The following is a 27,910-nucleotide window of genomic DNA, read 5'->3' on the forward strand; positions in this document are numbered from 1 at the left end:
CAAAGGAATCCTATTTCAAGGACATCACGGAGGTAAGAAGCAGCAAAGGAAGAGGCCAAGTGTGACTTTACGTGCACTTTCCCTTTTCTTCCACAAATTTTATAGCAATTCCTTTTAGAAAGGACTTGGACTTGATGACTATAATGAAAGAGAGGCTTAAAGCAAGAGTAGATCAACTAAAAGCCAACCCCTTAACATAAGTTTTAAGAGTCCTCAAAATAACCACTTTTTGAGTAGTAAAATTAAAAAATAAGCCATGTATATCAAGTAAAGCTGAAAAGCATGAACTTTTAAATGAGCAAGAAACACTTTTAAAGAGTCTCTTGAAATACTGAAACATCTTATTCAATTATACCTTCCATTTATCACTTAACGGAAAGGATAAATGAACTAGTCTTTGCTTTTCTCTTAAAATACCTAAATTCATTACGGGGGCAGCCTTTTTTTTTTTTTTTTAAATGCTTTACTAGGTTTTGTTATTTTAATGGCTTAAATATAAGACTGCTTTTATAGACTACCAGTATCTAGCTCCAAGTGAAAATAGTGAATCATACGGAGGTTCCGTTTCTGTTGTGGCTGATGGATTCTCAAAAAGCAGAAGGGAGTGTTGACAGAGACGGGGGACTCGTTTCAGTTCTCACACTTGGCTTTCTTACAGGCTGGAAGAGAATCATCATCTACTTCTGATGTCCGAGGTTTCTTCACCGTGGAAATAATTCCAAAAGCAGTTTTTCTAGTTTCTATAAGACAAACAGGGAAACCAAAGTGCCTGAAGTTAAGCCAAGATTTCAAAAGAGGTGGTTTTAACAAGCATCCCCATGCTACTGTGACTTACAGCATGAGTAAATGATGAAACCATAATAAACTGCTATGAGTGTTGATGCCATTTACAGTTCTCACCTTTCCCCACCACCAGCTTCTACAAATATCTGTATATTTTTAACATCTAGTTCATTCCAAAGGGACTACCCCAAGGGTAAAGCTATAGGGCAGGTTATCTCTAATGGTCTGTCCGAGGCATCTTATGTAGCCAGAACCCAAGTTTCAGAGCTTGGTGCAGCACATGCTTAAAGTGTGGTAGAAAGACAAATGAATCAAGACAGCAACTACAACAGTCTGCTTCCCTGGTTGTGTGTGTGCTCACTTCATTTTACAGCACAGACCATTCATTATCTGTGTCCCCCACTAGATCATGATTATACCTCTGAAGAATCAATTGTATGGTGAACATCCAACAATGCCTGGTTATTTAACAGGAGTTTAAGAAATACTTGTTGAGTGAATGAGGAATAACACACATGGTTATTGATCTCTTATATATTGGTGACAGTGAACAAAGAAGAATGGGAATTATTAAATGTTTAGGTCAGGTTGCTAGCAGAGTTCAACTTAAATGTAGCTAACTTCTGCTAAAAATGTACTAAGGGGCCAGGCTCTGTGTCATCTACAGAGCATCTCAGGATGCCTAATAGAGTGCTTCTTCCTACCACACACTGAGATAGCACATCTGGGGCAAATATAATAGGAATGGAGGCACCACAAGAAGTAACTCTGCCTGGATGAATCTGGAAGGTATCATGAAAGAAGTGATGTTAAGAATAGGGAAGAAGGAAAAGGAAAGGAGAGGAAAGTGTTCCTTTGCAAAGGCATAGAGAGAGAGGTAAGAAGAATCTAATATACTTTGGGGACCATATGGCCGGTGTAAAGGAGGAGCATGAAAAAATTAGGGGGAAACGAGGCTGGTAGCTTGTGAAGGGCCACGGTGCTGTGAAAAGAGATTTAAACTTAGTCCTTAGGAAACAGGGAAGGACTGGGGAGGAGAGAAAGAGTGACCCTTTGGATACAAAGGAGATAAAAATCTAAAGGATTTGATAAACATAAATTTAGTTAAGAATTATTTCTTATTTCATGTATAAAAGTCAATTCTAAAAGTTAAACATTACCTTCTCATTTATCAGGATTAATTTACCAAGTCTACTAAATCTTTGCCAGTTATTTAAAAGCATTTTAATTTATAAAAGGGACAAAACTGCTCTCAAGGTCATTAAAATACCAACATAATCAGAGAACCTCAAAATAAACAGAAATTGCCCATGATTTCCAAAAAATGTTACATTTAGAGATGTTTATTTTATCACTATGATTATGAGTAAAAGTCTAAAAATCAGTAGAACGAATAAAAAATACAAAAATTAAATTGTGAAAATCAATACTTTGTAACAAAACAAAATGCATTAGTTTCAAAATTATTTTAGTTCCACCTCAGAAATATTTTTTTTTACATCACATGAACATTTACTTCTGAATCTAACGGATTATAAACCGTTGAAAAACAAGACTTTTATAATTATCAGATAAAGTAACTCTTTTAGATCTTGAACCTCTTTCCTGTCCCCTCCCCACAACCTCCTTAGAACTGCTATTCATTGGTTTCTAGAATCCCACAGGACCCATCTAACTGTGATGCCTTGTAGCAAGCCTTCCAATGTAGAAGCCCAGCTACTGTGTGTCCCAAGTCTTCTGTTTTCCAGGTATCCATTCCTGCACTGCTTTCAACAATTGCTCTCATGATAAGGTTTTCACACCCTCCAAGAATTAACCATCTTCTGGTAGTGCTTCAGTGCAGTGCTGTCCTTCTTAAATGTGGCACTCAGGATGATACAGATGCCAGCCAGGACTTATCAGTGCAGAGGATAATGATGACACTTTGAATCTTCCTGCCTCAGAATCTTGTATTTCTTCTAATGTAACCTTAGGCTGAATTTGCAGTCCTAGTAAATTGAATTTTGAAACTGCTGTCTCAAATTCATCCCAATGTCAACTAAAGTCAGGGTAATTATAACATCCTGTAGATGTGCTGTTAATTCTGCAGGGACAGCAGGCATAAACTAGGACTGTCCCGGGCACAACTAGAATGAATAGGAATGCTAAAGTCCACAAGGCTTCTTTTAGTTTAGCTTCTGTAAAAGCCTAGCTTTATATATAACTTATTTTGAATAGCTGAGTTTTTTGAAGCACAGATCTTCATATTTTTCCCTACTAAATTTTAAAAATTAATTTCCCTTCCTTGTCTCAGTCTGTTTTACACCACTAATTGTTATCCAAAATCTTGACGATTCCTTACGTTCATTTAAAATAGACAAAAATAATGGCAGAACTACCAGTATGAACCAACTGTTCCCTAATTTCAAGAAAATCTTGATAAAGTTTTAATTAATTTGGTCATTCCCAGAGCTTATGTGATGGGTCTAGGCTATATAATACAACAATCTCAAACTAAAAATGTTGAAAACAAAAGCAAAATCATCTAATTCATGGTAAGTTAATACAGTAACCAGTTCTACGAAGTGGAAATCAGATCACTAAAATCCAGACATAATACACAAGCCCTCAATAACCTAACTATTCATATGCTAAATCACCCAGTTTATATGTAGCAACCAATTCTGAAGTTTAACATTCATCTGGGTGATATCAAGTCAATTACTTCTTGACCACTACCACTAGTGCTAAAAATTACAAAGAGAATGAAGATAAAACAGCAGATGAAAAGTGTAAATTGTTTTCTTTTAAAAAGCCTCATTTTTATTCTCCAAAGTCCTAGCATATCAAACACTTCTAGTTCAATTTTTATCATCTGATGAATAAGAAATTCAGTGTCTTCAAGTAGTGAAATTAAGGTGAAGAGGAAGATATATATAAATGAAATGTGAGTAAAAAATGTGTAGTCTGTGCATAATTGAACATGTAAACCAAAAATGAGAAAAGAATCACAAGTTGTAATAAATGTGAAAAGTTATGATTTGAGTTTGTTAGCGGGATTTTTTAAAATGTATTTGGTGCTTTTGTGTTCCTCATAACAGGCTTAACATATATTTTTCACCGTTCAGTTCTCTAAAACAGTGATTTTCAGCAGGGAAAGCATGTCTCTATGGAGGAAAAAGGGAGATCAGAAGCCTATCAAAATGTAGGCGGGGACACACGTGCAGAACTGGAAAGAACGCATTCAATACTCATTTCTGGAAGGCAAACTATATTCATTCCACAAATTACAGGAAATAAAACCTGACGTAAAGGGCGAGAAAGCACTGATGGGTATGGCTAAACAGGTTCAGAAAAGATGACCCTAAAGGAACTCTGAGGGGCAGGATAATGAAAGTAGATATGGCTCAACTGTTTCACAGAAATGACTGGTTCTTAACATGACCACTCGGTGTTTTTCTTGGAAGGACTTGCTCACCTCCGTGCAGAAGCACCGCTCGGCAGTTGGTGGACACTGCGGCCTTGGCGTCACTTTCCGACAGCCCAAACAGCAACCCTCTGGGGGGTCGTTAAAGATTTCAACCCAGAGTCAGCTGAGGACAGGAGACTCACAGAAACATAACTGACAATGCCAGTTCACCAGAGAGAGGCACTGAGAGAGACACTTTAATTCTATAGTTCTTAGTCCAAATGGAACAGGCATTTGAGAAAAGACTCATTTAACTCTAAGCTTTTATCGAGTCCGTCTTTCCCCCTTTTTCTATTTCACCCTTAATCCAGAAAACAAAAGGATGAAGTTTTCACAACCTGATGTAATTTGGTTTTGAAGCTATTAATTGATAAATTTATAGTAAAAGGTTAAAAAATCTTGTTAAAATATAACATACCAAATTCCAAATTTCCTAAAAGAAAATTACAATGACTTCTTACTCAGAAAAGGATACAAGTTTGCCACATCGTATGGGCCTCTTATTTCTAAAGGCTAAAATAAAATGAACAAAAAATAGACATGAAAGAAGTTATTCATAACATTTCAGTGACTTCATCTGCAGTAAATAGGATGCTTAAGTATCTAAAAACAAGGAAGTCAACTGCATAAATTTAAGTCCTTATAATTTTGACGGGTTACTTACATTTTTGAAAATATAAAAGATCCTTGAAAAGCATTTTGCAACAATTTAAAGGAAAAACTATTTATATAAACAAAATGTGAAGCCCCAAAGGAATGGAGATAAATTTTACTCTTCAGCAATTACAATGAGCAAATGCAATTAAAAATGAAAACATGCAATAAACCTTTATTACATGACTAATTTAACTTGAAAAGGGAAAATAAAGTACTTAATGCCAGACTTACCCTTTCAGCAGCACTAGATATAATTACATTCTACGAAATAGAAAGTAATCAATATTAATCTTAGATAAATGTCAAAAAAATTGAAGTCTTATAATACAAATAACCAGTAATCAAGTTTTAACATAAATACCAACTTCTTCTAAAGTTAAGGTAAATAAAGTGAAAGGATGAAAGACCTCATGTCAAACTAAAGGCAGCCTAAAATAAGAAACAGAACAAGAAGCCTTCCCAACAGATCTTTGAAAAGATGCATTAGTTTAAAAAACTAGTTGAAAAGGTCATATAACCTTAATTCAACTCAATGATGACAACTGTATCTAGATGATTCTTTCACAGTAGGTAAATGGCCAATTCTTCACTGAAAGATAAAGACTTTCAACACAACTTTCCCCCCCTCATATTATTCTTCCCTAGGATATTTTTCTTTCTCTTAAAACTTGCAGAGCTCATTGAAATGGGAGAATCTGTTGCTGTGCCTTGAGAACTTTCTGCTTTAAGGAAATGGGGTCAGCTTGATAACCCCAGTATATTAATAATAATAAACTGCTAGGTTTGAAAAATATCCTAAAATTATGGAACCATACCTTTCCTTTGCAGACCTGCATCAAATTGAGGGCGTTGGAAATTGTGTACCTTCTCATTGTGGAGTCTTTGATAGCGGGGCTATAGACAAGTTCAAAACCCACACCTCGGTCAATTGCCTTCACAGGAAATAAAGAAAATAAACTGTCAAAGCTAAACACACACTGTCTTACTTTATTTTCACTGAACTTCCCCCTCACCTCCCTCCTCACACCCCTCCCCCCGCACTGCCCACCTCCTGCATGTCCAGGTACAGCCTGAATAAAGGCGGATTTGTGCCCGAATGGCACCATCTACGGGAGAAGAAAACAGATCTGTGGCCCTGTCTCAACAGAGTTCATCTTAGCTGTGGGGAAGCTGACTTTATATAATAAACAGGAATCATCAAGAGGCTGAGGAGAGCAACGTCCCAGTGGGGTGGCAGAAGGGCTACTACTCCATGACCTATCAAAAGGAAACTGGAGATGTGTTCCCTACATGCAGGATAAACTGTTTGCAAACATAGTAAACCAAGTAATTTGACCCAAGAATGAAGAGACAAAGAAATGAGCTGAAAAATGTCGAAAGAACAGGAGTGGAACGCCTCTCAGGTAAGTCATTTATTATGCATATGTTGAAGGAAGAAACTAATGGCCACAGTTGAGTGCCATGCGCTAGGCACTGTGCTAAGAGTCTTATGTATTTATTTAACCCCTGCAATACCTTTAGAAGGCACTGCAGCAGAGACAGCTAACTGCCCCGCTATCTCTTCTCTTCTCCCCTTTTTCTTTACTAACAGAGCCCCTGATCTTAAACGGGGCTCATGGATGCCCAGCAAAAAAGATGAAAGCAACCTGGGCCCTTGACAATTCTGCCCAGCTTACCATACCAGCTTGGCCTTTTACATGAGAAAAAGAAACTTCTTTCTTATTTAAGATGTTCTTAATAGGTAGGCATCCACAGGTAAGAAAACAGCCTGGAAGAAGTGGCAATGGGATCTACTACACTATGCAGCTTCCCTGATGAGTGATTCAAATCTTCATCCATTCACAACAGATAGGTTTTTAAGCCAGCTGTGCGTGGGAATGGGTGAGCAAAAGCTGACATGGTCCCTCTCTTGTAAGAGCTTCCAGTTTAGTGGGGGAGACCATCAAATAATTAATTACACAAAAATACAAAACTTCCACTGTGCTAAGTGCCATCAAGAAGTCTGGGAGTGGGTGAGGAAAGACTTGATCAATTGACTAGCAGAGAGAGGAGCGTTTGCAGAGGGAGGGGGCAGTATGTGAAGAGGCTCTAGGGTTGGAGGAAGCATGGGAGCATGTAGAGAAAAGTCAAAGGCTGGGGAGGAGAGAATGAGGAGAGCCCTGTGGTGGGAGCAGGGGCTGAAGAGGATGGGAAGTGCCAAACGGAGACAGAATTAATCTTAACAGCCACACAAAGCATCTAAGGATTTTAGCATGGAGGTGATAGAGTCAGGACGGCAAAGTCGCTTGGTTGCAGTGGTCTTTCAAAGGAGCAAAGGGGGAAAAGTAGGCAAAGACCAGGCAGTATGGTCCAAGTCTCTGCCTGGCAAACGATTTTCTATTTATTACCCAGAGGATGAGTTGGGACTGGTCCAGCTGTGACTGCTGGAGGTCTACTCCTGAGTGTTACAAGGACTGGAAAAACCTGTCTTCTTCAGATCTGGCAGTCCACCCACCTTGATTTAATTCACATGTGCCTGACAGATTCCTTCCACTTGCCCTTCCTGAACATAGACGTCTTTTCTTCTGCCCCACCCCCCAATCTTCCCTTTCCTTTTCTGCCTGCCTTGAGGTGCCCAGATTTTATTTTAGATTTCCCTATATATCTGATATTAGTTTAATTAGCATTTACATGCTATTTTCCACACTGCAACCTCCCCCTCTCTCTTTTTTTTTTTTTAAATTAATTAATTAATTAATTAATTTATGGCTGTGTTGGGTCTTCGTTTCTGTGCGAGGGCTTTCTCTAGTTGCGGCAAGTGGGGGCCACTCTTCATCGCGGTGCGCAGGCCTCTCACTATCGCAGCCTCTCTTGTTGCGGAGCACAGGCTCCAGACGCGCAGGCTCAGTAGTTGTGGCTCACGGGCCTAGTTGCTCCGCGGCATGTGGGATCTTCCCAGACCAGGGCTCGAACCCGTGTCCCCTGCATTGGCAGGCAGATTCTCAACCACTGCGCCACCAGGGAAGCCCCCCCCTCCCCTTTTTAGACAACTTTTTCCTGCCTCCAATTCTTTGGCTTGTGTTAATTATATCTGGGAATGATGTCTGTTATGATACTCTTTGTGCCATAAATATATACCTCATTCTCCCTGCCTAACTTGTACACTTGAGAGCTGGTATCATGATACTTCTTTGTAACACAGAACTGTCTTTTATACAAAAAGCATTTAATATATTTATATTCGGAGTGAATAAATAGTAGCTTATGGAAAAGAGGTCATGGGATAATGCTGTTCACTTTGGATTATCCATCACAAAAGAAACCAGGGTTAACTTGGCAAACTGAAATTCACAGATAAACCAAAACATGTCCTTTAACCGTAGTCTCAACTATCCCCCTGGCTATTTCTCTTACCAAAACTACTAATTAGCCAAAGAGGCTTACAGGTATTTCTTTTCCTCATCCCTCTAGTTGCTGAACTAAAACACAAGTCGGTAGGATGGAGAAGAGGGGACATAAAAGATGTGGATGACACACAGAACTAGGTGACCAGGTCCCAAAGGATTCTGGAAAATTTGCTGCCCCCCACACTTGGGGACCAGATCAAAATAAAAAATCCTTTTTGTGGGGGTGGAGAGGGTTAAATGGACATAATTATCTGCTTAATTATTTTTTAAGAAAAAAGTTCTGATTCTGATCTTAGTACATTAATCAAATTCACTTTCAAGCTGAAAACTCTCACAGAAACTGAAGATAATGTGCTACTGAAGGTTGTGAACATTTCTTTCATAACACCTTATTTAAAATTTTTAGATAGATGAAATACAGACTCATTACCTGCGCTCCTGCTTCTAAGACCATTTTAATGTAAATTGCCTTAAGCTCATCAACTGATTGTTCATAACAGCCTTTTCATAAAGAATGCCAGTGCCCGCCTGATTGGCTTTTGTTTGCATCTCTGACCAAAAGTTCTGGAATAGGCAGATGATTTCTTTACTAATGAGAAATAACAGTCATAACGATGCTACAAACCAAGAACAGGTGTGTGATATTTGAAAAGAGATGGTGATGGTAAAATTCCAAGAACTAAGCAAAGCTTAAGAGAAAGAAGAGAGAAAGGAAATAGGGGGTTGATTACTGGGACAATATACAGATTCCCTGTTAATTTCATAAAAATCAGTTCTTTACTGAATTCGAAAGGATGATACTCTTGGTGTCATTCCTGGTATCATTCTTTGAGACAGGTAACTTGTTCACATGATTCACAAATCAAGTAACATAAGAAAGCAATAGAAAGTCTTCACTGTATCTCTGCTCCCACTTGCCCCACCCACACCTCCCATAATCACTTTCACTAACTTCTTGTGTCTTTTTCCAGAGTTTCTTCATACAAAGACAAGCAAACATGAATATATGTTATTATTTTTCCTCTTTCTTACCCCACAGGTAGCCTACTACATTCTGGTTCTGACTTGAAGGGTTTTCCACATCAGCTCCTAACTTCAGCATTGCTTTACAGCTGCAGAGTACTCCACTGCAGCAGTATGGCATTTACCCAAGCCTCTACTGATAGATTTTGGGTCGTTCCAGTCTATCTGTAGAATAAACACTAAAGTGGGATTGCTGGATATTATGGGTTCAATTGTTTCCCCCCATAAAAGGTTATGCTGGGGTCCTAATCCTCAGTACCTTAGGATGTAACCTTAATTGGAAATAGCGTCATTGTAGATGTAATTAGTTAAGATGAGGTCACACTGGGATAGGGCGGATCCCTAATCCAGTAGGACTGGTGTCCTTATAAGATGATGGCCATGTGAAGACGGACAGGGAGAAAGAACATGTTGTAAAGACAGAGGTAGAGATGGGAGTTATGCAGTTGCAAGCCAAGGACCACCAAAGATTGCCAGCAAACCATCAAAAGCTAGGAAGAGACAAAGAAGGATTCCCCTAAGGTTTCAGAGGGAGCATAACCCCAATAATGTCTTGATTTCAGACTCCCAGTCTCCAGAACTGTGAGCCAATACATTTCTGTTAGGTTAAGCCACCCCATTTGTGGTCCTTTGTTATGGTAGCCCCAGGAAACTAATACACTAGGTCAGAGGGTAAAGCATTTATAATTTTGATAGTTGTTGCCAAATTACCCACTGCCCCATAAGGATTGTTCCAATTACACTGCTACAACCAAAGTATGAGAATGCCTGCTTTCCCACAGCCTCACAAAAGTGTATCATCAAACTTCTGGGTTTGTGCCAATCAGAGAGGTGATTTTAATGTGAATTTCTCTTAGCATGATGAATTTAAGCATCTTTTCATTTGTTAAAAGCCCATTTGTATTTCCTTTCCTGTGAAATGTCTTTTCCATATTCTTAATCCATTTTTTTGGATTGATCATCTCTCTTTTTTTTTTTTTTTTAACCGTCTCAACTTCTAGGAGCTCTTTATATATTACAGAGATTAGTCACCTTTCTATGATAGAAGTGAAACTATTTCTACCAGTCTGTCATTAGTCCTTTTAACTTTGTTTCTGATGGTTTTTTTTTTTTTTGGCCACACAGACATTTTTTGATACTGACAGGTTTGCTGGCACTGCTCCAAGTAGTGGATCGATAAAGTACTTAACATAGTTAGGTTCACAATATGTGTGATGAAAAACAAAGTTTATAGAGCACTCACACCCAACTCAAGGATATATGGCAAGACTCCTGGAACAACCTCACTGCTTCAGATACTATTTACTGGATTTCTCTTAGTGGGGACTAACTGGACCATGAAGACAGAAATGGATTAGGGTTAAAGGAAATGCTGAGGGGAAAACATCGGAAAGAGAGCATAAAACATACAATCACTGGAAATGGCTCAATAAACTTGAAGTTATTGTTGAATGGCACTAACACTGTAAAAAAAAAAAAAAATCAAAGGGAAGGTGAAGATACGTGCTGCTTAAAAAAATTCTTCTCAAAACCTGAATTCATAAAGATCACATTTTAAAATATGAAATTATTCTATGCTTAACAAAGAGCTCTGATGTAAAGTAATTTTAAATAGCATTCCCCAGTGGGAATGACAGCAGATTTAGGATCAAAGCTTAAGTACAATCCCAAGTCAACCTTTGAGAGAGACACGTATCTGTTGTGAGCCACAAGCTACCTGAGTCTCAATTCTATCACCTGCATCACGGAGGTAATTCACATCTACCCCACCCTAAAGCTGCAGGGCTAGAGCAGGTGTGAAAGTGCTTAAGCCTTAAAATGCTAAATAATTAGAAGCCACCTGGCTATCCAAGAAGAGGAGTTGAATTCAACTTTTTTGAAACCCAACTATTACATGATAAAATGATTCCCATACAACTTACTTAAGACTCCAGAGGAGGTTTGTAGGAGATTTTAGCGGGAATTAACATAATTGAAATTATGGTGCCCTAAGCATGTGGTGAAAATAACAAAAGGATTGAGAGCTGAAAGTTATACATAAGGAGTGCTTTGGTATGTTTTAGCTCCTGGGCCCTCCTTTATAACCCCAACCTTCTTCTTTTTTTTTTTAACTTTATTGAGGGATCATTGACAAATAGAATGCATATATTTAAAGTCTACAACGTGATGATTTGATATACATATACTCTACATTGCAGAATGATTACTGAGATCAAGATAATTAACACATCCACCACCTGGCATAGTTAACCATTTTTTTTGTTTTTTTGTTTTTTGTTTTTTTGTGTGTGTGGTGATTGTGGTGAGAGTGCCTAGGATCCTCTCTCAACTACTTCTGAGTTGCAATCCTGGACTATTAACTACAGTCACCCACGCTGTACATTAGAGCCTCAGAACTTGTTCTTTTTTTAAGTGAAAATCTATACCCTTTGACCTAAAATCCCAACCTTCTGAGCTGATAATTCTCACATGGCTTATGGCCTCTAGGTTAAAGGCTAATGAATTAAATATCTTAATGCTCCTATTTTTCACCACCCCATCCAAATTAAGATCTGTGCTCAATACAGTGATCCTTATAAAGCCAACCTATCCACTTTTCATGGCCAAAGACAAGTTCATTCTCAGGGCCAAAAGAGCATGCAAGGACCAAGACTTAAGACTGAACTGTTCCCCACATTCACTACATCTTCTATACTTTCATGGTGAATATATTTCCATACTTTAATCATACAGGTCCATATCCAGAATAGATATTATTAGGTACAAATAATATACACATACCTATACAACTACTATTGTTTACCCTGAACAATAAGGTGGACACCTTTTATTGTATGTTTCTAGCTTCTAATTTAATTTTAATTAATTTAACTTTTAATTCCAGTTTCTCTTAAATAAAAAAGAGGTGAATGAATTAATAGGGACTCTTCTGCTTCCTGACCAATTCACACCACAGCCTACTTCTACACTAGACGAGGGCTAAAAATAATCCTGCACAGCCTTCCCTCTACTCCATCATCTAGTTTTTATTAAACAACATATGTAAAATGTTCATACCAGATTTTTAAAAAAGCAGACACTGTGTTAAATACTGCCTATCCCTCTCACTTGTCAAATTTTTACTTTTCAGAATTCTTAAATTGAAAAATGTGGGAATGAAGCCAAAAATATCCATCAAAAAATAGCACCTTCAGGAATGGAAGGTGGAATCAGATGGAATCAGAAGGTGGGCTGTCCTAGTGCTGCCGTCTCCAGTGCACCTCCTCCTCGCGCCGCCCCAACGCCCCACTTCCCCCACAGTGGATGCTGCCTGCCAAGCCCTGACAACCAGCTGAGGACTAACGGTTCACAGGACTTGGCTGTGTTCCCCAAGCTGTACCCAGACATACAAAATTAGACGTATACTCATTCAATTGACAGATTTTAGGGAAGACCTCTTACAGGCAAGGTATTTGGGTAATTAAAAAAGGACCACGACACAGCTGGTGCTCTCTAGAAGCTCACAATCTGGGTTGGACAGCAGGGCACATTCCTAAGAAACCAATCAAAAGATGAAGCCAAAACAGCCACTGGGCAGCTTATCACTGTTGTGGGACATGAGGAATTATGTGCTGTGCACTGCTGTCCATGCCATGGACTTGGCCTTAGCATCACATGCCACTATCTCCTCCCAGCCAAGGACACAGTATCGTATGTGGGTTTACTCAGGCAAAGCCGTCTAGAAAATGGCCTTCCTAGTTCATTAAGGTGAAGAGAAAAGTATAAAAGTTGTAAGTTTAAGAGCAACTTACGCAGGGTGCCATCTACATGGAAAATGGATTGGCAGAGTGAAGCTGGTAAAAAGCCTTGGCAACCTTCTAGAGACAGAGTGTACTAGCTCTGGGGAGGAACAACATGTGAGGCCAGTAAGACTGTCATCACCTTGTGTACTGTGTTAGTTTGAGCCTTTTATCATGGTAGCTGGGGCACATCAGAGATCTCATCTGATGGGGAGTCAACCAGGTCTGTCCCAACCCTGTGTCTGAAGAGCTGAACAGCTTCTCCTTCTTCATTTTACCACTTTTAACAACATAGATCTCCAATTCTAAAATGTGATGATTAAGGGTCTTTTTTTTTTAGTGTTTACTTATTTAAGTACCGGCAAGAATGTGGGGAAACAATGATTTGAGCTTAACCAATATTGTTATATGTTCAGTAGTACTCTCATTTTTGATCAGAAAAGAGCTGTTTTATAGTTTGCCCTTTAAATATATAACTTTAAAATTTTGAATACTTTTCAAGTACAGCTTTAGTAGCATACACTTAGGGGTAGAACACAAGCCATCTTAAATTTTTCCACATTGGATTCAATTTTTCCATACCATACAGATCATTTTCTCCTCTTACTGTCTCTCCCTACTCTAAGCATCAAGCTAATTCCTTAGCAGTGGAGAGGGAAACAAAAATTGAAGAACTTGTGATTCTACAGAGACAAAAGAATAGGGGAGTTATCTATCCTGAAAAAAATCCATAAATTTTTAATTTTCCAATTCTGACGGGATTGGGGATGTAATCTAGACTGTCAAACCATTTTTCTCCTTCAACAGCACTTCTTGAGAATGGGAGAGAGCTTTGGAAGCCTCTATTCTAAAAAAGCATCCTAACTCCTCCCAGGATCTGGTTGCCAATGCAAATAGTTGACAGCTGTGCCAACCTTACAGCTCCCATTGTGAGACAATATCACTTTTATGATGGAGTAAGACATAAAAAGGTGTGACAGGTGGAAGACAAGGAGTAGAGGAAAACAAGAGACATTATGTAGAAAGGTAATGAGAAAAATTCTATAGCAGAGGAAGGAGCACAAGATCTGTTGAATGCATGGTCCCCCTCTTAGGTTATCATAAAAGTAACCCTGGGCTTTTGTGTAAGCCAGCACATTTCAATGCAAATTTTAATTCTGCAGAGACCACGCCTACCGTGCTTTCCAGGCCCTGCTCCCTTCAGTCCCTGCCACCCCACCTTTCCAGTTTGCTGGTGCCTTGGGAACCCTCTCTCTATTTTGTCCTACTCTTTTCTTGGCTGCTCTGTCCCCTTAATGTTCAACATTCAGACTGTAAGTGTCCATCATTATTAGCTATCCTCTTAGGAAATTTCCTTCACAAATTTGAGCTTCTAAGGCCTTTCAAACACATCTTGGTAATTCACTGGATATTTTTTATTTTAAGCTTTCTTTCTACCTTTAGTCAGCTTAGAAAAAAAAAATCCGCTTTTTAAATTGCCTATTTATTACTAGCCTTTGTTTTTTCCCCTCTAAGTACAGCAGTTTCTTCTGCCCCTTTTCCAGTGTGTTAACGCACATGTAGAGATTCACATATAGAATGGAAAGTGTGACACTTACCACATTAATAGGGGGTCTTTTGAAGTAAAATGGTAGCTTCTCTGCTACAGTTATGCAGACTAAATCCACATCTAAATGTGTACAAGCAACCTGTCAAGAAGAAAAAAACAGGTAAAGCCAAAAGGAAAATTGGCACATGTTAAGAATGGGGTAGGGTCAAACGTGATACAAAGAAATGTAAATAGATATGGCTCACTCCATAGGCATTACATGGTTCTGTGTTCAAATACATCGGTCCCTTTACAAAGTCAATGGTTAGCCATTCCTTCACATTTGGTTTGAATGGTTTAGCTGTAATCTAGTTGAAGCAGAGTGATACGTCTACAGACCATCTCAACAGATAGGGTCTAGAGACCCTCTAATTCATGGTCAGCTACATAAGGAGAGGTTGCTAAGAGAGGCTCAGTTTCTGGAAGGTTACTTCAGATTGTTCTAGAAAAAGGAAACTAACTGCTCTGAAATCCAAGAAAAAATAAATAAATAAGCCAAAAGGAATGTATGCATGGTCCACTTACTCCAGAAATTATTTATTTTTGTGCCAGTAATTGGCCCACGCCTGTGGCTCCTATCAGTCTATTGACTGGCCAAAGAAATACATGGCACTACCAATGGCATTTTGTTCAAATGCTAATAGAAAGAGAGCATCTCCATAAACGGTCAAAGCAGAGCTGTTATAAATCAAATGACATTGAATGCATTTTTTTCAACTTTTAACTTCCCTTTCCTTTGTTCTCATTTTTGCTATTATTTGTTGATACTCTGCATTTACTTCCAAAAGAGATTTGAAGCTGCTTATAAAAAAAGACATTCAAGATAAAATAAATAGATAAGGAAATCAGGATAAAAGGAGAATCAGGGAAGGAACATAAAGCCAGGGAAAGGTTACTAGCAAAACAGTGCAGGCCAAAAGACAGGGCTAGAAGCTGCATACCCAGCTCTCATTTTGCCATTATTTGATTTACAGCAATAAAAGGAATTGGCTGTTTTGTACCATGACAAAAATAAGCCTTACTATCAATGCTGGTGTAATCAGGTTTGACAAACAAATCCAAGCTGCCAGGGTGGCTGTGCTGGCAAACTAACATCCGTGGCACAGACCAAGAGAAAGGGGTCAAGAGGGGGTGACAATGCCCCATAGGGTCAGCTCGACCTTCAGCAGTGACAGGAATGTCACATCTTATCCTTTCTCTTCAGAATCCCCACTTCAGTCGTTCCTACCCCCACCCCAGGGCTCCAGGAAGCAGGTAGTGATCAGAGGCTGCCTGGCTTTAAGACAGTCGTAGTAACTTAGTAAGCCTGGGAAGTAATGCTGGTTTGGCAGAAACACTTGGCTCATAAAGAATCTGCCCCATTCCAACTGCTACAGCTGTCCAACTCATAAAAGAGTCATTGAAAATTTGATAAGAATGGATGAAGTAAAGGTCTGAATAGCAGATAAAACATAAAACACGCTCGGCTTCTGTTTGCCATTTTTAAACTACCAGATTGGCAAAGATGAAAAAGTTTAGTAATATACAGGTGACACAAAAATAAACAGGGACTCACAGGGTCTTTAAATCAGTACAGGATCTTGAAAAGCATTTCAGCAATAGGTATCAAAATTTTATAAGCACACACCAGCAAATTCCTATAAGTATAGGAATGTATCCTATAGAGACTAGAAATGCATTCTATAGCCATATACCTTCCAAATGCTTGAGGATATTGGTGAAAGGACGGTCGCTGCAACATCAATTACAAAAGACTAGACACAACTAAACATCCCTCAATTTTACTTAAAAAAAATTATGGCCCCTTTATGCAATGGAATATGCTGACTCCTTAAACGGAATGAGGTACCTCTCTAGTAGATATTATAGAACCATCTCTGAGATATACTGTCAGGTGAAAAAACCATGGTATTAGGAAGGAAGGAAGGAAGGAGAGGAAGAGGAGAAGGAAGGAAGGACTAGGTAAAAATACTTCTGAAAAGAAACACAAGAACTGCTAGCAGTGGTTGCCTCTGGAGAAAAGGGAGAGGGCGTTTTGGGTGGGAGGAAGGTGTACTTTTCAGTGCATACCTCTTTGCACCGTTTCACTTCATTATTACAAACACAAATTATTTTTCATTTCAAAAAGCTGATTCATTTCTTAAAAGCCTGTTAAACATTCTTCCCCAGAGTAAAGCTAAATTAGGTTACCTTTTTACTTATGTATTGCTCCTTTCTTCCCTCTTTTATATAACAGTAGTTAATTAAAAAATATCCCTTGTGTTGGTTTAAGTACATGCATTATAATAAACTCTCAGGTACAAAGGATGGCTTCACTTGGCTCCCTCTGACACCTCAGACTTAAAATGTTTCAAACCGAATTCTTTTGTTATTTAGCTTTCTATTAATCCAAATGTTCAACTGATACATTTAGATAACTATAAAATAAGAGCTAATGTTCACACTATAATGAAATGTTTTCTAAATCATTAAAAAGATTAAATTACGTCCAAATATATTTGTGGTTAAGAATTTGATTATAGTGGTTTTGGCAGGTTGTATATGAATTCATATCAACTGTTCTTAACCTTTTCTTTGGCCAAGGATTCCTATGAGGATTTAAGGAAGGTATTCCCCAAACTGCACATATACACACATACATTTATCTTTGATTTTATGGAACAAGCGGAATAAGAGAAGGGGGTTCAGTCTCCCCCAGCTCCCCTTCATGGATGTCAGGTTAGTACATTCTGATATTTTATTCAAGGGAGAGCCAGGCTTGCCCAGGGAAAAAAGAGATGCCCATAAATGGGGCCTCCCAAACTAAACTGTTTAAAAAAAAAAAAATCTCCCTGAAGTATTTAAAATGGAGATTACCAGGCCTTACTCTCAGCAGTAAATTCAGTAAGCAGGGTCTAATAACCTGCGTTTTAACAAATTTTCCTGGCAAATCTGACACCAGCGGAGCCAGAGCACACCTTAAGAAGAACTGCCTTGAAAGATACGCCCTTTCAGTAGCCTCAGGTGTTAGCAGCATATACTACAATAATGCTCTGCAAAGAGTAAGCCATGGATTTTGGAAGCAGGAAGAAAACAGAACTTCTATTTTCATTTATTTTTAATTCCTTCCCTTAAAATGTTTTGTTCAGTGTGTGTATATTATTTCATAAAGCACACTGATATAATGGAGCATGCAAATGATTTTTTTTATTAGAGTATAATTGCTTTACAATGGTGTGTTAGTTTCTGCTTTATAACAAAGTGAATCAGTTATACATATACATATATCCCCACATCTCCTCCCCCTTTCGTCTCCCTCCCACCCTCCCTATCCCACCCTCCTAGCTGGTCACAAAGCACCAAGCTGATCTCCCTGTGCTATGCGGCTGCTTCCCACTAGCTTTCTATTTTACATTTGGTAGTGTGTATATGTCCATATACACACTACCACTCTTTGTCCCAGCTTACCCTTCCCCCTCCCCATGTCCTCAAGTCCATTCTCTAGTAGGTCTGCATCTTTATCCCTGTCTTGCCCCTAGGTTCTTCATGACTTTTTTTTTTTTTTTTTAAGATTCCATATATATGTGTTAGCATACGGCATTTGTTTTTCTGTTTCTGACTTACTTCACTCTGTATGACAGACTCTAGGTCCATCCACCTTACTACAAATAACTCAATTTCGTTTCCTTTTATGGCTGAGTAATATTCCATTGTATATATGTGCCACGTCTTCTTTATCCATTCATCTGTTGATGGACACTTAGGCTGCTTCCATGTCCTGGCTATTGTAAATAGAGCTGCAATGAACATTGTGGTACATGACTCTTTTTGAATTATGGTTTTCTCAGGGTATATGCCCAGTAGTGGGATTGCTGGGTCATATGGTAGTTCTATTTGTAGTTTTTTGAGGAACCTCCATACTGTTCTCCATAGTGGTTGTATCAATTTACATTCCCACCAACAGTGCAAGAGGGTTCCCCTTTCTCCACACCCTCTCCAGCATTTATCGTTTGTAGATTTTTTGATGATGGCCATTCTGACCTGTGTGAGGTGATACCTCATTGTAGTTTTGATTTGCATTTCTCTAATGATTAATGATGTTGAGCATTCTTTCATGTGTTTGTTGGCAATCTGTGTATCTTCTTTGGAGAAATGTCTATTTAGGTCTTCTGCCCATTTTTGGATTGGGTTGTTTGTTTTTTTGATATTGAGCTGCATGAGCTGCTTGTAAATTTTGGAGATGAATCCTTTGTCAGTTGCTTCATTTGCAAATACTTTCTCCCATTCTGAGGGTTGTCTTTTTGTCTTGTTTATGGTTTCCTTTGCTGTGCAAAAGCCCCCATCCTAAGAAGACCCAGGCAATGGACTCTGCTTACAGCCTTTCATCTTTGCCTCATCCCCTGGGGTAACTATGGAGAAAAAGGATTTATCTATGAGATATCTTCCAGATACTCTGAGTGGAAAAGAGTATGTTATTTCCCATGGAAACAACTCTATTTAAGGTGGTTAGATTTTATACTACTAATTGTTAACATATGTGTATAGGAATGCTTTTATAACTCATTTTAGAGACCTTAGTTACAGAATATCATATCTACAGGGACACTTGTTTACATTCTAGATAATCAACTTACAAACCAAACAAATAAAATCACTTAACAGAACATAACCTGTTAAGCAACAAACTGCTTGCATTTGACCCAATTCCAAACCATGATATGCTTACAAAAGCTTTATAATTAAAAGAAAAATGTCTTTTTACATTGATTTTCTATATAAAACAGGGAGAATGCCAACTTCAACTGAATCTTAAAGGATGGGTAAGATTTGGAAAGATAAGATGTTCTGATTTTAAAAACTGTTTTCTCTGCAGTCAATTCCAAACAAATACTCTGTCAATTATTTACAGCTTTCTTCCATCTTCCAGAATATTTCTGACTGTTCCACCCATCATCATGAATTATGTGTTCACAGTTTTGAATTAAAACTTGTGAATAATCTGAGAAAAACAAGTAATAAGATAAATTCACTAAATCAAATTATAATGTATTCTAAGACTCCAAAGTCCTATCTCTATGACATAACTACCTTAAGTTTAGAGCAAATCATTGAGCCTAAGTCTCAATTTTCTTTTCTACAAAATGAGGATAATAATAAGCCTTTGTCCCAATTATCCCCAGGATTGTTGTTTTCTCTAATCACCAGTAAATGGCTATGGAAATTTTAAGTTGTATGCTCTTCAAAATTCATTCAAAAAACAAGTGTACAATAAAAAACTGGGTACACTACCAACTTTTAGTCTACAGTATAACTGAGTTGTTAATATTTAATAACAAAACTAAATTGCTGTTTAACAAATTTGGACATATCCATGGTCCATCTTAGGGTTTCGGCACTGAATCAGAACCCCCTGTGGAACTTAAAAAAAAGATACCCAAACTCAACCCCAAACCTACTGGATCAGAATCTCCAACAGTGGAGATCTGAATGTGCCTGATTTTAAAAGGTTCCACAGGGGTCTCTGATGACTAAGAACTACTCAATCCTACTCCCCTTTTTTCTGAAATGAAATTCTTGAGAATTACTGTAACTGAGCATTTTAGAAAAGGAGTCACCAAAAAACGGGAATTCATAGATAACTTGTGCTGTTTCTCTGCATTAATACAGTAAGTCCCCTACATATAAACCTTAAAATTACGAACTTTCAAAGATGCAAACGTGCCCCTGTATGCCAGCTGTTGTACTGTACTACTGTACTTTTCAAGGTACTGTACTGTAAGATTAAAAATGTTTTTATTTTTTGTGTTTGTTAGTTCTTTATGTATTATTTGTGTGAAAAGTATTATAAATCTATTACAGTACAGTACTATATAGCCGATTGTGTCAGTTGGGTACCTAGGCTAACTTTGTTGGACTTACAAATTGGACTTACGAATGAGCTCTTGGAATGGAGCTCATTCGTATATAGGGTACTTACTGTATAAACTATTAAGAATTGTTAATGTGCCTTGAAAACGAAATTTGCCACACACCAGTCTCCTTAGTCAACAACTCCATCTACTGGATAAACTTAGGGAAAATCTTGTAATTTTAGAACGGACTTTGCTTAAAAACAAATTATGCTGTAAAATTAAAACATCAAAGACCAGTGCTTTTTTTCCCCCCCATAATATCCCTTTGGTGCATACACTTTTGGTAGATGGCTACTTCTTTGAACCTAAATAAAGACAACATTCCGAACTTCCTGAAAGTAGCTATACCTCACTTTACACAGTAAAACATATTCCTGAAAAACTATATTACAGTTGATTTTTTCTTTTCTGTGATCACTTACAATGCCCAGTGTGTTCTGTCTCAAGTTGACAAAATGACCATACACATTAAACAACTTTCCCTCCTGAAAAGTCATAGAAATGGCCATTTGAAAAGGACAAAAGAAATTAAATTCATAAAGGTTCTCTTATACAAAAAGGAATAGTATCAGCAGATGGTTGCTTTTGAAGGATTTCTAGAAGACCAAAGGCTGACATGATCATGCTGGCATATGGACCACACCTCAGAGCACACATATGAGAAAGCTAAAACAGAGAAGGGATCTTTTATGCCACAGTAGAACCTTGCTCCTTTCTTCTGTCACAGGCAGCAGCAAATAGTAAGAAGGGCAGAAACTGAAGTGCTTTTAGAGCTAGAAAGAGACGGACCATCATTTACCTAAGAGAAGTTTCAAAAGAATGAATGAAGCAGAGATAAAGAAACAGAAGAAAACTTGATGGACTTTTTAAATCTCAGCCTACCAAATATCTAGCAAAATAAATAAAACAAAATATGTCACCCAAATACACCCTTGTGCAATTCCAGAACAACAAGTATAAATGAAAAATCCTCAAAGTTTCCAGATGAGATGATACAGGTCACCTACAAAGGTATAACATCAGACTTCTTATATAAAATAATGAGTACTATTTTCTTTTACTATCTGTTACTTACATGGAAAAGTTTTTCTGTCTTTGGAAAAACTGCAACGATATCATACAGCCGGACTCTTGAAGAAGTTGCTCTCTAGTAATATAAAAAGAATGTTACCATACAGTATCAACAACAACAAATGCATATGGAATTCTGACTAGTGTCCTGGCTGCACTTATATTTCAATTGTGTAACACTTCTAATATGCCACTGACATTTCTGCTTTGCTTTGTATGTTGTCAGAAAAGACCTTCTCAGCACATGAGACTCCAGATACCAACATCCATCCCACTAAGGAGGAAGGAATCATCCTCCTTCCTTCCTTCCCACATTGTTATGCTTTAACTGTGTACCAAACATTTTGTTTGAGATACAAAAATCAAATTAGATAGCTGCTGCTCTTACAAGCTAGTGGAGGAGCTTGCCAGAAATTTACTGAGCACCTGCTGTGTGTGGGGCACTGGGGATATAAAATCATTTAAGGCATATGTCTGCTCTCAGTGGAACTCAACATTTTTTGGTGAGACAAGAAATACACATGACTAAGTGTGATGTGATTAGGTTCACAATGAGAATACTGTTAAAAACAAATTAAACTGCTAAGCATGCAAGAAAATACCCGAGAGTCCTAAGACAGAAAAAGAGGAATTTATCCGTTAAAGATCGTTTATAAAAGAAAGTCTCAAACTTGTATCATATGTGTATGCATGTGAAAAGGCTGGAAAAATATATATTCAAGAGTACAATCTCTGAGTGATGAGATATGTGATATTTCTTCTTTGCCTGTTGGCACCTTTAAAATTTTTTACCTCTTATTCTGTAAAAAGAAAAGGCATGATAAAAATTAGAGGAGGAAAGAGATAGGTTGGAGAGAAGCAGCAGGTACTGTGCTTCAGCAGGTAAGAAAACCTGCTGGGCAGACGTGTGCTGAGACAGGGCAGGCTCCAGGTCTCAGAAAAAGTCAGGATCCAGGACTCTTTGTCCTCTGCTTGCCCACTCCCACCTGGGATGTGGACAAATAGGGGCCACCAGGATGTTCAGGATAAGAAGAGAAAATCAAACTCTTCGTGACCATAAAAAGTCAGCTCCATTTATGTCTCCCTGGGCTTAGAGAACCAGAATGCTGCCTGCAGTTGTATAATATCCCAAAATTTGGCTTTCCGTAATTCCTTTAGCAATGCTGATGTTAGAAAGGAGGTCAGCCCTTCCTTGACTACTCCTGTTCTGTGAGAGAGGAGGCCATTCCAGCTAAAGATGAAGCAGCTCACCTGCTCAGAGATCTCACTTTCTCTCTCCCTCACTGGATCCGTCCCATCAGCACCAGGCATTCTCAAGTCTCCATCTAACAAACAAAATCTAGACAGCAGGTTCTTATCCACCAGCCTCCCTATGCCTTCTGTTCCTCCACAGAATCAAGTTTCTCAAGCAAAGTCAGCAGCACACACTGGCTGCATGTTCTCACGTCCCTATCATTTCCGTGGAAATGGCTTTTACTAAGGCAACCGATGACCTCCACGTCATTAGGAGACTTGCCCATCCGACACACGTTTTAGCCCTTCTCTGACTTGACTACTCAGGCACATTGATGCTGCTGAGCCTTCTCACATTCCTCGTTGCCCACCTACTGCTCAGACAGTCCCACCTCCGTCTCTAATCCTAGCTCATCCCTCATCCTTTACTCCACCATTAAATACCGAACTTCCTCAGGGCTCTGTCCTAGACCTTCTCTTCCCACATCATATTTTTACCAAGGAGTCTCATCCAGTCTCATGATTTCAATTACTCTCTACAGGGTGACCACTTCCAAATCAGTATCTTTAATTAGGGTCCCTCTTCTGAGGGCCACACCTTTTTTTCCAACCCCCCTTTTGACAAGCTCCACTGGAACTCTCACAATAACCCATCAGGTCTGAAACATGATGATCTAAACTTACTTCTCTTTCTATGTCCCATCTCAGGAAATGGTACCATCTACTGACCTGGCTGCTCAGGCCAAGGCAGGGAGTCATCACCTTCTATCCAATCAACAAATCCATCCAAATCCTGTCAATCCTCCCCTCTCCCCCAGCCCCAATGCCTCTTAAATCCCCTCCTTTATCCCCTCTAATCTATCCTCTATAATGCAAACTTCATAACTGTACTCCCTTGGTTAAAACCTTCAAAGGCTTCTTCTAATTGCTCACCCAGACCCACCTCTCTAACCTCACCCCAGGATAGACAACTCAACAGGCTCAACTCAACTGGTGTTTCATCTTCCAGAATGCACAGGTTTCTTCTTGGATTCAGGACCTTGCATAATCCATCCTGTCTGCGGAAACATTCTCTCCCCCACTTGGCACCTGTAACACTGATTCTTCTGGCCCCTGTTTGAACATCAGCTTCCTCGGCAGGCCTCCTGTTGCACATTCCCAGGACATTCCTTATTTGCTACCTCCCACTTTTTAAACATTCCTCCCATTTTTAAAAGGATTGTGTCTGTATTATTCATAGCAATATCCCCAGTACCCACCTATGTCTACTTCATGTAAGTTCAATGAATACCACTTGCCGAAAGATTCTTTAATTGTGGTATTCTTATACATCTGCCGTGAGTAGAAGAGATTCTGTTATACTATGTGAATTCTGAGCTAAGGAGAGCAGTCAAGTGTCACACTGGGGGTCGGGGGAGATGTAAGAATGGGAGGAGTTGGAAAAACAACAGTATTCAGCACAAATCAATACAACTTACAAGGCCAAGAGAGAAGAAAAACAACTAACCTACCAAAACATTGCAGTGAGATGGATCCGAAACGATAATTGTCAGTCTAGTTAAAATCTTAATTGGTTTTGATTTTCCCTGTAATCAAAAAAGCACAAAATAGAAATGACTGATTTTCCTCCTCACCAGTGGAAAGTACTCATTAAAAGGTACTAACAATAAAGGATAGTGAAGATCAGTAAAACTTAGTCCTCACTCTCAAGGAATTTATAAAACAGGCGTACCTAGTTTTATTGTGTTTTGCTTTGTTGTGCTTCACTGACATTGCATTTTTTACAAATCGAAGGTTGGTGGCAACCCTGTATTAAGCAAGTCTATTGGCGCCACTTTCCAAAAGCATTTGCTCACTTCATGGCTCTGTGTCACATTTTGGTAATTCTCCCAGTATTTCACACATTTTCATTATTATCATATTTGTTATGGTGATCAATGATCAAGGTGAACCTGGGCCCTCGCAGTGGAAGCGCCGAGTGCTAACCACTGGACTGCCAGGGAATTCCCTGATCACTGATCTTTGATGATACTATTGTAATTGTTTTCAGTGCCAAAAACCATACCCATATAAGACATCGAACTTAATCAATTGTTGAAATGACAACAAAGGATTTAGAATAGCATATAAACTTAGTTGATAAAGCAGTGGCAGGGTATGAGAAGACTAACTCCAATTCTGAAAGATCTGCTGTGGGTAAAATACTATCAAACAGCATTGCATGCTACAGAGAAATCATAGTGAAAGGAAGAGTCAATTCATGCAGCAAACTCACTGTCGTCTTATTTTAAGAAACTGCCGCAGCCACCACAACCTTCAGAAACCACCACCCTGATCAGTCAGCAGCCTTCAGCATTGAGGCAAGACCCTCCACAGGCAAAAAGATTACAACTTGCTAAAGACTGAGATGATGGTGAGCATTTTTAAGCAATAAAATATTTTAAAATTAAAGTATATACTTTTTTTTTTTTTTTGACATAATGCTACTTCACACTTATTGAACTACAGTACAACGTAAGCGTAAATTTAATATGCACCAGGAAACCAAAACATTCGTGTGACTCTCTTTATTGTGGTGGTCTGGAACCAGACCCGCAATATCTCTGAGGTATACCTGTACAGCCAGAGAAAAAGAGATGTACATAATGTTTCGTGGAAGAGCTGAGTCTTCATGGCAAGGTAAGACTGGTAGACAGAGGAAGGGGCAGTACAGATTAGAGAACCATATATATGACTGGGCATGTCTGAACTGGATGAATAAGTACTAAGTTTCTTAAACAAAACACCTACCTGTACAATTGGGAAAGTTGTAAAGAGTTCAGAAACAGCTACTGGTTTTTCAATTTCCTACAACAAAGAAGAATATATTTTTTTAAAAGCTAATTTCTGGCACTCAGAAACACTAAGTAAGTTGTGTGTATGTGCATGTGTGTGTTTTTTAATGAGGATAGCTGAAGCAGAGAAGCAGCTGAGAACATCAATGGATAGGAGGGATGAACAATAGTTTTTAGAATGAAACAATCTGTAAGGAACAGTTGTTGGCCTAAAGGGAGATATACATATTTACTACCATGTTTGGGAGGGAAATCAATTAGTAATGAGTCCATGACTACAATAAAAAAGATTAAGTATTGTGATTACAGTTTAATCAATAACAATGCACTTTTAAGAAGTTATTGAGTTACTTAACATCAAAGCAACTTTAAGAATCCTTACACCATGCCCTAGCACTTCACGAAAAACTATCATTTGTACAAATACACATCAGCTTAACTATTAACATTAAAATAACATAATGCACAAAGAGTGCTCGTCTGTAGCTTCAATATTACCAATATACACAAAATAACTATAAATGCTGGTTATTATTAACTTCAGAAATTGTATTTTACCTGTTTCTTTTCCTTAAATTCAACAACATGATTGATGGCAACAACTGAATAGCCCACTGAAAAGAAAAATTGAACATTCTTGTTAAATACAACAACCTTTTTTACACATAAACTCATCCCAATTCATGTCAAGACTAGAAGGTAGTAAGAAGAATGGTTATGGGCTCTGGAGTCAGACGGCCCATTTTCAAATCTAAGCATTACTACTTAGAAGTTACTTAACCTTAAGTTTCAAGTTCTTCGTCTGCCAAATGGTGATAATAACAGAACTCACCTTATAAGACTGGCAGAATCCAATGAGATAACACACAAAGGATGTTTTAGAACAGTGGCTGGCACAGAGTCAGGGCTTTGTTTGACTTTGGTGGTGCATTATTAGCATTATACCAAAGACACTTAACTTTGCGCAACTCCTTTAAACCATCATTCTCCTTCGTGTTCCTTTGTTCATTTTCATCCCATCAAGTATACTTTTTCACCTTCATTCTTACTCATTTCTTTTGCTTTTTACCCTTTCTACTTCAAAGGCCCTTTTGCTAAGGAGAAATAGAGTAACGACTCCCTCACACCATTGTCCACATACGCCTTTGAGCTACCCACCAAGAGACTGGGAACTCTTTGAAGTGAGGGCCTTGCTTTATCAGCCTCAACACAGCCCTGTTTTGGACATGTGGACTATTAAAAACATGTCTAAATCATGACTCCAATCTTTAAGTTATTTAAACACCAATGGGAACAACAGGATATTAATATTAAAAGATAATGCATATTAATGCCAAAATAGTGGTCCCCCCTCTCATTAGTTTGTCCAGTTTCCTTCTTTTCTTCCTCCCTCAATTATTTACTGAGCAACCATTACTTAACAGGCCCTGCAGAAACCTCTTTATTTTTAACCCCCTCTATCCCCACGTAGACATTTTACAGTCTAAGGAAAGAGACAGCAGTCGCGATTTACTCCAGTAATTAAAATGGGGTCTTACCTCTCAGAGCTTTTGCTTCCCTTGGATTCAAATATGAGTAACATTCTAGCATTTTGGCCATGCTGCTCCCCTCTCACCCTCCTAGTATGTCCTCCGCCCCCACCAACCCTCCCTCTACATAATATAATTCAAACACTCGCGACCCCATGTCCCTCCCCCACTTCTCGGACCCATAGGTGCACTAGCTTCCTGCATTTAAGTGTCAGAACACTGTCGTGAGACGCAAAAAGGGGCGATATTAAAAGCACTGGTGTAGGAGACTACACTTGGAAGCCCTGGCTTCTGCCATCCATCAGCTGTGGGGCCCTATGCAAATCCCCCGCCCTGTCAGGGCTTCAGTTTCCTCAATTTGCAAGAAATAAGGAGCTAGACTGGGTAACAGCTCCCCGGTGCTTTCGAGTTTCCCGCGCCCGGGATCAGAGCAACACCGCAGGGGCCTCAGCTTCCAGGGACAGTCGGGAGACCCCACGAGACCGGAACGAGGCCCGCCCGGGTCCCTCCCGAGCGTGGCCCGACAGTCTGGGGGGACAGCGAGACTGGGCAGGCACCGCGGCCCGCGAAGCCGGGGAGACTCACGGTGAGCGGCATTCTCCACGAGCCCGCGCAGCGCCTTCGGGTCGGAACCCGCCCGCAGGTCCAAATCCGCAAACACCGCCATGCCGAAATCACGTGACGGCCG

The 27,910-nt window shown here is 39.0% G+C and overlaps 1 protein-coding gene across 1 annotated transcript; it reads right to left on the reverse strand.

Moving 5' to 3' along the window:
* Window positions 1-213: 213 nt before the first annotated feature.
* RPP30 (ribonuclease P/MRP subunit p30) lies at window positions 214-27,910 on the reverse strand. The gene is made up of 11 exons (XM_061195272.1): window positions 27,808-27,910; window positions 26,252-26,307; window positions 25,650-25,706; window positions 24,371-24,445; window positions 21,631-21,702; window positions 14,675-14,764; window positions 5,704-5,820; window positions 5,120-5,149; window positions 4,707-4,744; window positions 4,241-4,320; window positions 214-740 (listed from the first exon to the last, which is right to left on the reverse strand). Exons 1-11 carry the CDS (start codon window positions 27,887-27,889, stop codon window positions 631-633), a joined length of 807 nt encoding a protein of 268 aa, XP_061051255.1. The 5' UTR covers window positions 27,890-27,910; the 3' UTR covers window positions 214-630.

The sequence above is a fragment of the Eubalaena glacialis genome, chromosome 1, assembly GCF_028564815.1.
Source record: "Eubalaena glacialis isolate mEubGla1 chromosome 1, mEubGla1.1.hap2.+ XY, whole genome shotgun sequence".
NCBI lineage: Eukaryota > Metazoa > Chordata > Mammalia > Artiodactyla > Balaenidae > Eubalaena > Eubalaena glacialis.